A 12500-nucleotide genomic window follows, 5' to 3' on the forward strand; every position below is an offset into this window, starting at 1 on the left:
GGGGGCCCCCCCGGAGGGGGGGCCCCCCCCCCCCCCGGGGCCCTCGCTGTACACAGCAGAAGCAACTGCAGCAGCAGGAGACCACGCGGGCTGCTGCAGCGCGAAAACCTCGTTGCTGCACCTGCTGCTGCTGCTGCTGCTGCTGCAGCAAGGGTCTATGTAAGCAGCAGAACAGCTGTGGGGGCCCCACGGGGCGGGGGCCCCCTCGAGGGTCATCAGCTGCGAGGGGCCCCCAGCGAAAGGGGGCCCCCAAAAGGAGGAAAGCACTTAAACAGGGGGCCCCCAAGGCCCACAAACTCTGCTGCTGCTGCTGCTGCTGCTGCTGCTGCTGCTGCTGCTGCTGCTGTGAGCCCTGCGCGCGGGTCACTGCAGCGCAGCAGCAGCTGCTGCACTAGCTGGCGCGGGAAAAGCCCCTCTTGGAGTTCCTGGCGGCGAAAAAAGCCGAATTTGAAATTAAAAAGAATAAATTTAAAAAATAAAAGCAAAGAAAAAGAAAAGAAAAGAAATAAAAGCAAAAGGAGGCTCCAGAGGCTGCGGGCGGCCTCGCCAGTCGCGAGGCAGCACAGCACCGCAGCTCTGCAGCAGCAGCAGCAGCAAACTTTTCAGCTTTTTCCTTTTAAATGGACCTTTTAATTATTTTTTTAATTCTTTTTGACAAACATTTCACTTTTCTTCGCATTAATTCCTCCCAGCTGAGCCCCCGCCTCTCCTTCCCGCCCGCCGCACGGAGTGACCTCGGGGCCCCTGAGCGCCGGCCCTGGCCCTCAAAACAGCCAAATGGAGCTTTAAATCTCGCAAATTAAAACTAAATTAATTAAATTATTTATTTTATTTCTTATTTAAACACTTTTGGCCCCTTTTTGTGGCGCTGGCTAGCGAGAAGGCAGCCGCGGGGGGCCCCCCAAGCCGCAGCGGGGAGGGGGGCCCCCCACGCTGCCTTGGTGGCCCCCCTTTCTTATGCAAAAAAACACTCTAAGCAGCAATTTATAAACCCTAATTTTAAAAAACTACTATTGGTGGTTTAGGGTTTAGAGAATGCTGTGAAAATTAGCGACAAATAGCTAGCTGCAGCTCCAAAGAAGGGTAGAAACAGCAGCAGCAGCAGCAGCAGCAGCAGCAGCAGCAGCAGCAGCAGCAACAGCCGGCCAGTTAGCTGCTACACTAAGACGAAGCGGCAGCCGCTTGCCTTCAAGGGAGAAGGCTTTGAAACTCAAACCCTAAACCCTAAACCCTAAACCCTAAACCCTAAACCCTACTTGATTACTGATACTTGATAAGACCTAAATCTAAACTGCAGATGTTTTTTAAGCCACCGAGTTGCTGCTTGGGCCCAGCAGCAGCAGCAGCAGCAGCAGCAGCAAACTTCACAAAGCCTAGAGGGGCCCCCAGGGTACTGCTGGGGGGCCCCAGGATGAACGCGGCAGCAGCAGCAGCAGCTGCAGCAGCAGCACCAGCGTGTGCTGCTGCTGCTGCTGCTAGTACATTTGCCAATGCACCTTTCCATAAATATGCTGAGAAAAGTGCACAGCAGCAGCAGCAGCTGCTGCTGCTGCTGCTGCTTACTGCTGCTGCTTCTTTTGCTGCTGCTGCTGCTGCAGTGCCATTCTCTTGGCTCTGAGGGTTTCCGCCTGCTGCTCTTTCCGTTTTCGCCCAAACTGCAGCAGCAGCAGCAGAAACAGCAGCAAACAGCACTAGCAGCAGCAGCAACAGTTCTTAAAGTAGCAGCAGCAGCAACAGTGTTTACAACAGCAGCAGCATCTACAGCAGCAACAGTAACTGCAGCAGCAGCAGCAATACCTACAGCAGCAGCAGCACAACAGCAACACTATCTACAGCAGCAGCAGCAGCAACAACAGCAATATCTAGAGCAGCAGCAGCAACAACAGCAGCACGTAGAGCAGCAGCAGCAGCAGCAGCAGCAGCAGCAGCAGCAGCAGCAACTTGTTTCTTTGGGTATTACCTCAATTCTTTCGTAAAGTCTTTTATGCTTTTTGTTCATAAGGGCCTTTTGCTGCTTCAGAGTTTCTTCTGCTGCTTCCTCCTTCCGCCTGCATGCAAACAAAGCCGAAGCAAACTCCTTGCTGCTGCTGCTGCTGCTGCTGCTGCTGCTGCTGTTGTCACTGCTGCTGCTGCTGCTGTTGTTGTTACTGCTGCTGCTGTTACTGCTGCTGCTGCTGTTGCTGTTATTGTTGTTGCTGTTGAGGGGCAAAGCTGGCGAGAGCGGCCTACGATTTGCGGGGAGGAGCCGGTGAAGTGCTGCTGCTGCTGCTGCTGCTGCTGCTGCTGCTGCCGCTGCTGCTGCTGCTGCTGCTGGCGCTGGTTTCGCTGCTGCCCTGAAGACACGCCACAGTGTACATACACCCGAACCCTTTAAAGACACTGTCTGCGCTCCCACCAGCAGCTGCTGTTGCCACTGCAACTGCAGCTGCTGCAGCCGCTGCTGCTGCTGCTGCTGCTGCTGCTGCTGCTGCTGCTTGCCTTTGCTTCTTCTTCTATATCTGCTCCTCTCTGGCGTTCCCAAGAGGCCTCAGGATCATCTGCAGGCCCTGAAAATATAAAGGCACATGTTGCTGTCGCTGCTGCTGCTGCTGCATATGCTGCTGCTGCTGCTGCTGCTGCTGCTGCTGCTGCTGGCGCTTACCATCACTGTCCGACTCTTCCTCCTGGTTGTTTTCTGCTGCTGCTGCTGCTGCTGCTGCTTTTTTGTTCGCCTTTTGTAGCTTCCAAATCACCTCTCGCTGCTGCGGGATGTAACCCTCAGCTTCATCATCCTAAGCAGCAGCAGCAGCAGCAGCAGCAGCAGCAGCAGCAGCAGCAGCAACAGCGATCATGTAGCCCTCCACAAGAGCTATTTCTTCCGCAATTTGAAGTCGCTGGTGCTGCTGCTGCTGCAGCTACGGGGTGAAAATGTTCTTGCTGCCACTACTACTGCTGCTGCTGCCGCTGCTGCTGCTGCTGCAGCAGCAGCTGCTGCTGCTGCTGCTGCTGCTGCTGCTGCTGCTTACTACAAAAGGTGACAAGTGGGGCGGCAGCTGCTTCCCGGGTTTGTAGTCTTCAGTCGGCAGCAGCAAACAAGCATTGATGCAGTCAAAGACCCACTGCGGCTGCACCAGTTCCCGTTTTGCTGCTAAGTCCTCGCCGCATTGCTGCAGCACATCTGCAGCAGCAGCAGCAGCAGCAGCAGCAGCGGCAGCAGCAGCAGCAGCGGCAGCAGCAGCGGGGGATTTGGGTGCGCGGCGGGGCTGCAGCAGACGCGGCGCCGAGGGCAGCAAAACTCGTGCCCCGCCAAACCCTAAACCCTAAACCCTAAAACCAAACCCTAAACCCTAAACCCAGGTCCCAAACCCTAAGCCCTAAACCCTAAACCCTTAACCCAAACCCCAGGTCCCAAACCCTAAACCCAAGCCCCAAACCCCAAACCCAAGCCCCAAGCCCCAAATTCTAAACCCTACACTCTGGGAACCCCAAACCCCAAACCCTAAACCCTAAACCCTACACTCTGGAAACCCCAAACCCTAAACCCCAAACCCTAAACCCTAAACCCTAAACCCTAAACCCTAAACCCTACACTCTGGAGGCCTGTCGACGACTTGGTGAGTTATTCTGTTGTCTTTCAATTCAAAAGGAGACCCTTCGGACTGCCACCCCACAGTGCCGCCGCAGCTTCGAATGGCGAAGCACAGCGGCAGCAGCGGCGTCTCCCTGCAGCAGCAGCAGCAGCAGCAGCAGCAGCAGCAGCAGCAGCAGCAGCGGCTGGGGGCAGCAGAGCCGCCGACAGCAGCAGCAGCGCAAACCCGCCAGCAACCGCAGCAGCAACGGCTGCAAAGGCCGCAAAAGCAGCAGCAGCAGCAGCAGCAACTGCGAAAGCTGAAGCAGCAGCAGCAGCAGCAGCAAGATTGGCAGCAGCAGCAGCAGCAAACCTGCAGAGAAAGAAAACTAGGCCCTTGAACAGATCCTGGACGGGATGGGGTTCGCATATTTCCACGGCACTCTCCGTCTCTTTTGCTGCTTCCTAAGCAGCAGCAGCAGCAGCAGCAGCAGCAGCAGCAGCAGCAAATGACGCAGGCAGATGTGTGGGGCCGCAAACGCAGCAGCAGCAGCAAGAGATGCAGCTGACGACGCAGCAGCAGCGGCTGCAGCAAGAGAAGCAACGGTAGCACGCGCAGCAGCAGCAAGAGCAGCAGCAGCAACAAATGCAGCAAAAGGAGCAGCAGCAGCACGTGCAGCAGCAGCACGTGCAGCAGCAGCAGCAGCACGTGCAGCAGCAGCAGCAGCAACTGCAGCAGCAGCAGCAGCAACTGCAGCAGCAGCATGCCTTTGCTTTGTCTTCTGCTGCTTCTTCCTCTGCCTCCTCTTCTGTCTCCTCATCTGTGTCTTCATCTTCGCTGCTGCTGCTGTCTGCTGCTGATTCATCTTCTGCTGCTGATTCATCTTCTGCTGCTGCTGCTGCTTCTTCTTCATCTTCTTCTTCTTCCTCTTCTTCTTCTGCTGCTGCTGCTGCTGCTGCTGCTGCTGCTGCTCGTTCTTTCTTTTTGCTGCTCATTTTATTTCCTTTTGCATTCTTTTCCTTTTTTGTCTCTTCTTCAACCTCCCCTTCTGTCTCCTCCTCTGCTTCGGAGCCGCTGCTGCTGCTGCTGCTGCTGCTGCTGCTGCTGCTGCCAACGCTTGTTGCTTCTTGGTCCTCTTGCTCTTCCTCTTGCGCCTTGTGCTGCTTCCTTGCTGCTGCTTCTTTTCCCGCTGCTGCTGCTGCTCCCTTTCCTGCTGCTGCTGCTCCTTTTGCTGCTGCTGCTGCTCCTTTTGCTGCTGCTGCTGCTCCTTTTCCCTCTGCTGCTGCTGCTGCTGCTGGCTGCGGGGCTTTTTCGATCTGCAGCAAGTGGAACCTGCTGGCGGGCTGCTGCAGCCGGTGAGAAGCAACAAAGGGCGAGCCAGCAGCAGCAGCAGCAACAGCAGCTTTTGCTGCTGCTGCTAAGCGGGGGGGGTACAGCAGCTGCTGCGTCTTGTAGAGTTTGAAGAGAACACTTTGCAGCAGCCCGCAGTAGAGAAGAGAAAAAGTTTCCAAGACTTTGAAGTCCACTGCTGCTGGAAGTTCCTGAATTAAATAAATAAATAATTAATTAATTTAATTAATTATTATTTATTTATTCAAAGTCTTTTAAACAATTCCATTAAAGCTTTTCTCGCCAAAGATTCCAACAACCACGTTCGCTGCTGCGCGCAGCAGCAGCAGCAGCAGCAGCACAGCAGCACTACCAGCAGCAGCAGCACCACTACCAGCAGCAGCAGCAGCAGCACCACTGCCAGCAGCAGCAGCACAGCAGCACCACTACCAGCAGCAGCAGCACAGCAGCACCACCACCAGCAGCAGCAGCACAGCAGCACCACTACCAGCAGCAGCAGCAGCAGCACAGCAGCACCACTACCAGCAGCAGCAGCAGCACAGCAGCACCACTACCAGCAGCAGCAGCAGCAGCACAGCAGCACCACTACCAGCAGCAGCAGCAGCAGCAGCAGCAGCAGCAGCAGACCTGGGCGAAGCTGTGGGGGATAATCCAGGCGATGTCGACTCCGAGGAGTTGAACTTGGAAGTAAAATCCTTTGATGGAAATAAAAGACTTTCTCAAACATTTAAAAAAAGAAATAAATAAAAGAAAAAAGTCGCACAGCTGCTGGCATTGCTGCTGCTGCCCCGCGGGGAGGCCCCTTGCTGCTGCGCACGGGAGGCCTGCAGCAGCAGCAGCAGCAGCAGCAGCAAGACCACCGCAACGCGAGTTTCGACTTGTTTTCTTTATTTCTTTCTTTTATTTGTTTTATTTGTTTTATTTTTATTTCTATTTTGTTTGTTTTTATTTAATTGGTTTAAAAAACAAAAAAATATCTCCAAATTCAACAAACTCGCAAAGTTCTGAACCAGGACGGAAAAACAGCAGCAGCAGCAGCAGCAGCAGCAGCAGCAGCAGCAGAAGAAGAAGAAAAGAGGAGAAAAGGAAAAAATAAGAAAATGAAGAACGCACTATAAAATGGAATAAAATAAAATTAAATTAAATCAAAATAAATTAAAATAAATTAAAATAAATAAATAATTATTATTACATTGTTACATGTCGAATTATTATTATAAGTTAATTAATTATAAAAGACAATTTACAAATTAATTTTAAAAGACAAACAAATTATTATTTGGAGACATTTATTTATTTAGAGACAATTAATTAATTAATTAATTAATTAATTCATCAATTATTTAATTAGTTAATAAGTGAATAAATAAATAAACAAATAAATAAATTAAACAAATAAATAAATTAAAAACGATTAATTGCATTTAAAAAGTACTTTAATTGCATTTAAAAATCATTTTAATTGCATTTAAAAACATTTAAAAAATTAGAAACCCCCCCGAAAAAGCCGGCGGCCCGAAACCCTAAACCCTAAACCCTAAAAGGTGGTTTTGGGGTGGATTTCGGCGGTTTTGGGGTGTTTTTTGCTGGAAAAAAAGGGACCCGAAGGGTTTGGGAGAGCCACGGAGTTTGGGAAAAGAAAAAGAGAAAAAGAAAATAAAAAAGAATAAAAAAGAAAAGAAAAGAAAAAGAAAAGAAAGAAAAGCGCACTTGGCAGCAAAAACAGCAGCGAAAGGGCCTCCTGCAGCCCCTGCAGCGCAGCAGCAAAGCTGCGGAACTGCTGCTGCAGCAGCTGCTGCAGCGGGAGCTGGACTTTTTGTCTTTTTGCAAACTTGGCTTTTTGTTTAAGTCCTTTTCGGAGGTTTTTGCGGACTCTTTTTGCTGCTGCTGCTGCGCCCCGCAGCCACTGCAGCAGCAGCAAGTCCCCCTGCAGCAGCAGCAAATCCTTTTTGTGGTAATAAATTTCTTTCTTCGAAAACTTCCCCGAAGGCTCTCGCGGAGAAATGCCTTTCAAGATGCACGCCCGCCGGAAACTCGACAGAGACAACTGCGCGCACACGCCAACAGCTAGCTAGCTAGCTAGCTAGCTAGCCAGCTGGCTAGCTGGCTGGCTAGCTGGCTAGCTGGTAGGGTAGCTGGCTGGCTAGCTAGCTGGCTAGCTGGCTGGCTAGCTGGCTGGCTAGCTGGCTGGCTAGCTGGCTAGATGATTGGGTAGCTAGCTGGCTAGCTGGCTAGCTAGCTGGCTAGCTGGTAGGGTAGCTGGCTGGCTAGCTAGCTGGCTAGATGATTGGGTAGCTAGCTAGCTAGCTGGCTGGCTAGCTGGCTAGCTGGGTGGCTAGCTGGGTGGCTAGCTGGGTGGCTAGCTGGCTAGCTGGGTGGCTAGCTGGCTAGCTGGCTGGCTAGCTGGGTGGCTAGCTGGCTGGCTAGCTAGCTAGCTGGGTGGCTAGCTGGGTGGCTAGCTAGCTAGCTGGGTGGCTAGCTGGGTGGCTAGCTGGCTAGCTGGGTGGCTAGCTGGGTAGCTAGCTAGATAGCTGGGTAGCTAGCTAGCTAGCCAGCTGCCTGGCTCGCTAGGGGAGCTGCTTAGCTAGCTAGGGGAGTTGGCTAGCTGGCCAGCTAGCTATATAAACTGGCTAGCTAGCTATATAAACTGGCTAGCTAGCTATATAAACAGTTAAATGAATGCAAGTGAATTAACAAACAATGGCACTATAATGAAGATCAAAACAATAAAATCAAAAGAGTGAAAATATAAATAATAATTTAAATAATAATTCCCTAAACTAGCAGTTATTTATTTAAGCAGCAGCAGCAGCAGCAGCAGCAGCAGCAGCAGCAGCAAGAGGAGGTGTGAGAGATGAGCATCAACGGCAGCAGCAGGAGACTGGCAGCAGCACGGCATGCAGCAGCAGCAGATGAAGACTGCAGCAGCAGCTAAAGGAAACAGAGCAGCAGCAGCAAAAGCGAAAGCAGGCAGTTGAGCAGCAGCAGCAGCAGCAGCAGCAGCAAAGAGGCAATCAACGGCAGCAAGAGCAGCTACAGCAGCAGCAGCAAATGGCTGTGCCTTTAATCCGCAGCAGCAGCAGCTGCTGCTAGAGCACAGCAGCAGCAGCAAGTGCAGCAGCAGCAGCAGCAGCAGCAGCAACTGCAGCAGCAGCAGCAGCAGCAGCAGCAGCAGCACTAACCTGCAGCTTCTTGAGGGCTTGGCTCCTCGTGATGTACTGAGCTGCTGCTCCCTTTTTGAGTTTTTTGGTTTTTGTCCCCATTTTGATTTAAAAGAAAAAGAAATAAAAGAAATAAAAGAAATAAAAGAAATAAAAGAAATAAAAGAAATAAAAAGAAATAAAAAGAAATAAAATGGAATTAAAATGAAATTAAAAGAAAGAAAAGAACAAAAAAGGATAAAAGAGGTAATAGGGGCCCCCAGAGAAGCAGCAAAAAGAAAAAGGGGCGGAAAAGGCTTTTGCTGCTTCGAACTGCAGCAGCAGCAGCAGCAGCAGCAGCAGCAGCAGCAGCAGCAGCAGCTGTGGGGCAGCAGCAGCCCGCTCAAACGCAGCAGCAGACTTCCCCAAAAGAGTTTAATTGAATTAAATTCAAAAGTCTTTTTTTAAATTCAAAAGAAAACAAAATTCAAAAGAATTAAATGGCAGCAGCAGCAGCAGCAGCAGCAGCAGCAGCAGCAGCAGCAGCATCGGGGCCCCACACCTGGGGCCCCACCCTCTCAGCCCCGGGGGCCCCGGGGGCCCCAGGGGGCCCCAGGGGGCCCCCCGGGGCCCTTTTTCGCGCAAATAAACAGTTAAATAGAACAAATTATTTAAAAATAATATTTATTAACTTTTAAAACAATTTATTTGGCTAAAATTCGCCAAAATGAGACAAAAAGAGGGCTAGGGAGGCCCGGGGGCCCCCCTTGTTGGGGCCTCTACGACGGGGCCCCCAATGGGGGCCCCCTGCAGCTCAGGGCATCTTCCAGGGGCCCTTTTTTGGGTTTAAATAACTCAAAACTTCAATTTTTTTGCATATTATTCTTTCCATTTATCGAAGTTCCTTCTCTTAAGCAGCAAATCCAAAAAAGGCCAAAAAAGGCAGAATTTGACCCAATTTAAGGGCCCCCCGGGGGACTCCCAGGGGCTCCGGGGGCCCCAGGGGCCCCCAGGGGGCCCCCGGAGCTTCTGGAGCCCCACGCAGGGGCCCCCGGGGGCTTTAGAGGGACCTGGAGGGTCCTAGAGGGCCCCAGGGGGCCCTCTGTGGGACCCGGGGGGCCCCAGGGGGCCCCCTGGGGCCCCGGGGGGCCCAAGGAGGCTCCGGGGGGCCCCAAAGAGATCCCGCAGGGCCATCTGAGGATTCTTGAGGGCCTTCAGGGGCCCCCGGGGGGCCCCTTTGGGTCTTTTTGGATGGCTAAAAGGATTTGTTTGGTGGATGAAAAAAAGTGAAATTGAATTAAAGGAATTATGCAAATTAAATTCGGAGATGAAATGAAAATGAATTAAAAGATTTGCGCACATTTAATTTGTTAATTTGTTTCGCCTTTTTGGGGCCTTTTTTCCAAAAGAGGAAAACTTTGGAGGAAATGAAGGAAAAGAATTCAAAAAGAATTTAAAAATTAAAAAAAAAAGAAATAATTGAAAAGAAATAAAAGAAAATTAAAAAAACTATAAAGCACTGAAAGAACGAAAAAGAAATGAATGAAAAATTGCAAAAGACAAAAAGGAAAACGAAAATGCGAAAAAAAGAAGTTTTGAAACGAAAATTAAAAAAATTAGAAATTGAAAATAAAAATAAAAATAAAAAACTTTTGAAAAATTAGTTTTAAAAGTTTTAAAAAGATTTAAAAATTAGAAAAAACAAAAATCACAAAATCGAACTTTGGCACTTTCAGAAACTCGAATTTTCAGCTTTAATTTTTGTTTCAAATTCTTTTTTAAATTTGAAAAAGTAAAAATAAAATAAAATAAATAAAATAAATAAATATAACGAAGTGAAGTAATGTAAAATAAATAAAATAAAATAAGAAGAAAAAATAAAATAAAAAGAAAAAGGACAAAAGAAGCGCAAGAAGGAAAAGAATTTGAAAGTTCCAAAAGCTGGAAATTAAAAAAAAGTAAAAGAAAATTAAAAATAAATTTAATTCAAAAATAAAAATTCGCAAAAGAAATTCAATTTGAGAATTCCAAAAGATAAACTTGTTTAAATTTGAATTCAAAAACGAAGAAAATATATTTAAATAAATGTTCAATTATATAAACAAGAAGCAAATAAGTAAATAAAAAAATAAATAGATAAACAAATAAATAAATGAATAAATAAATAAATAAATAAATAAATAAATAAATAAATAGTCAGGCAAGCTGATAAATAAGTAACAACTAAATAACTAAATAGGCAAACAGATATGTAAATAAAGAAGTAAGTAAATCAATAAACAAACAAATAAACAAATAAATAAATAAACAAATAAGTAAATAAATAAACAAACAAATAAATAAATAAATAAATAAATAAACAAATAAATAAATAAATAAAGCAAGTTAGCAAATCCAGAAAAGAAGTCTGCATGCGTGTTGGGGTGTCTGTACACCTGAACAAACGCCTCGCGCTGCATGCACCCTGGGGTGTCTGTACACCCCAAATTGCAGCGCAAATCGCTTTTCAAACTTCCGGTTGTCTTCCAATTCCATTTAAGTCCAAAAGTCTCGAAATAACTCCCAAAACAAAGTCATCGGGGCCCCAAGAAGGGGGCCCCTCAACTTGCATGCGCCGAAGGGCCCTTTGCATCTTTTTCAACTTCTTTTCTTCTTTCTTTAACTTCGGATTTGCATTCAAAAGGCTTTGGGGGGCCCCCCGCAGGGGCCCCCCAAGGGGGCCCCCCCCCAGGGGGCCCCTGTAGGGGTCCCCCCCCAGGGGGCCCCCCGCACGGGGGCCCCCCCGGAGGGGGCCCCCCCTGGGGGGGCCCCCCTCTCGGGGGGCCCCCCCTCTGGGGGGCCCCCTTCGGGGGCCCCTGGGCTTTTGCTGCTCGCTGCTGCTCAGTTCTCCAGAGCCGCTGTCCGAGGGGCCCCCGCTGGACCCTGAGGGGCCCCCCGAGGGGCCCCCCAGGGGGCCCCCAAGGGGGCCCCCGGGGGGCCCCCCGGGGGCCCTCAGGGTACCTTCGCCAAGGGGGGCCCCCTGAAGACTCCCGCTGTCCCCTTCGGAAGCTTCTTCATTCTCCTCACTGCCTCTGCTGACCTTCCCCTCTAGGGGGGGCCCCCGGGGCCCCAGGGGCCCCCAGGACCCTTGGGGGCCCCCAGCGTACCTTGTTTCGAAGGACTTGAGAAAGTTTGACAACTGAAATGAAAATTAAAACGAGAAGACAAAATCCTGAAACAGAAACAGCAAATCTGTCTCCTGGACTCAAAACAACTCCATGGGGGCCCCCCTTAGCTAGGAAAAGGCTTTTGAACTTCTTCCCCAGGAGGCCAGTACCCTCCGGGGGGCCCCCCCTCCTGGGGCCCCCCAGGGGGCCCCTGGGGGGGGCCCCCGGGGGGCCCCCAAAGGCCCGCAAGTAGTGCAGATTGAGCAGCAGCTCATCTAGGATTTCGGGGTCTATAGGGATGCTCTCTTCAACCCCCGGGGCCTCCTCTTGCTGCTGCTGCTGCTGCTGCTGCTGCTGCTGCTGCTGATGCAGGGGCCCAGAGAAATAGTGGCCCATTTTGGCATTAGAAGCAGCCCCTGGGGCCCCCGGGGGGCCCCAGAAAAGGGTTTGAAGGGTCTGGGGGCCCCCGGGGGCCCCTGGGGGCCCCTGTCGGCAGCAGGTGTGTGGAGGGTTTGGGCTGGGGGGCCCCTCTGGGGCGTTTGGGGGCCTTTTGATGTGCAAAAAAGAGTAAAAATAAATAAATAAAAATAAATAAAAATAAATAAATAAATAAATAAATATTAAATCAACAAATTGCGAAAGACACGGGCAACAGAGGCCCCCTTTGCCCGAACCGGCCGTGCAGCGGCGCCGCGAAGCCAAAAAGGGTCCAGTTTGCAAATAAAATAAAAATAAATATAAATTTATTTCCCAATTTTCATTTTAATTTCAAATTTCCCACTTTTTAATCCTCTAAACCCTCAACAAAACCGCGAGACGCAGCGCCACCTGTACAAACCGCCGTCCTGGGGGCCCCCGGGGCCCCCAGGGGGCCCCCGGGGGGGCCCCAGGGGCCCCAGGGGGCCCCAAGGGGGGCCCCACGTTTGTAGTTGATTTGCTGGATATGTTTACTTTTGCCTTTATTAGGAAGGACGTGAGGGGCCCCGGGTGTGCACAGAATGCGGTTTAGGGTTTAGGGTTTAGGGTTTAGGGTTTAGGGTTTAGGGTTTAGGGTTTAGGGTTTGCAGCTGCTGCGCAGGCCCTGCTGACTGCCCTCTGCAGCTTGCTGCTGGGGGCCCCCCTTGCTGCTGCTGCCTTTGCTTCTCTCCAGGGGGCCCCCCTCTTCCCGAGGCTTTGGGGGGCCCTCAAGACCCACCCCAGCATAATTTGTCTCCCTATAAAAGTAGGCCCTAATACAAAGCCCATGGGGGCCCCCGGGGGCCCCTAGAGGCCCCTGGGGACCCAGCGGGGGCCCCTGGGGCCCCCCTGAGGGTTTC

At 50.5% G+C, this 12500-nt stretch overlaps 3 protein-coding genes across 3 annotated transcripts in view; 2 read left to right on the forward strand and 1 right to left on the reverse strand.

Moving 5' to 3' along the window:
* Positions 1 to 1297: 1297 nt before the first annotated feature.
* Positions 1298 to 1976, forward strand: ENH_00020140 (hypothetical protein; the record flags this gene model as incomplete). The annotated part of the gene is made up of 2 exons (XM_013584518.1): positions 1298 to 1390; positions 1599 to 1976. The coding sequence occupies 2 exons, from the start codon at positions 1298 to 1300 to the stop codon at positions 1974 to 1976; spliced, it is 471 nt and encodes a 156-aa protein (XP_013439972.1).
* A 40-nt stretch (positions 1977 to 2016) lies between these two features.
* On the reverse strand, positions 2017 to 8161 carry ENH_00020150 (pescadillo family protein, putative; the record flags this gene model as incomplete). The annotated part of the gene is made up of 5 exons (XM_013584519.1): positions 2017 to 2333; positions 2642 to 2771; positions 3006 to 3157; positions 4300 to 5089; positions 8081 to 8161. The coding sequence occupies 5 exons, from the start codon at positions 8159 to 8161 to the stop codon at positions 2017 to 2019; spliced, it is 1470 nt and encodes a 489-aa protein (XP_013439973.1).
* A 4021-nt stretch (positions 8162 to 12182) lies between these two features.
* Positions 12183 to 12500, forward strand: part of ENH_00020160 (hypothetical protein, conserved) — a gene marked incomplete at both ends in the record, with an annotated part of 2028 nt that continues 1710 nt past the window's right edge. Inside the window, 2 exons of the mRNA XM_013584520.1 lie at positions 12183 to 12194; positions 12335 to 12406. Of these exons, the coding sequence (XP_013439974.1) occupies positions 12183 to 12194; positions 12335 to 12406 (84 nt within the window). The remainder of the gene's footprint in view (positions 12195 to 12334; positions 12407 to 12500) is intronic.

The sequence above is a fragment of the Eimeria necatrix genome, genomic scaffold (assembly GCF_000499385.1).
Source record: "Eimeria necatrix Houghton genomic scaffold, Enh_scaff168, whole genome shotgun sequence".
NCBI classification, from domain to species: Eukaryota; Apicomplexa; class Conoidasida; order Eucoccidiorida; family Eimeriidae; genus Eimeria; species Eimeria necatrix.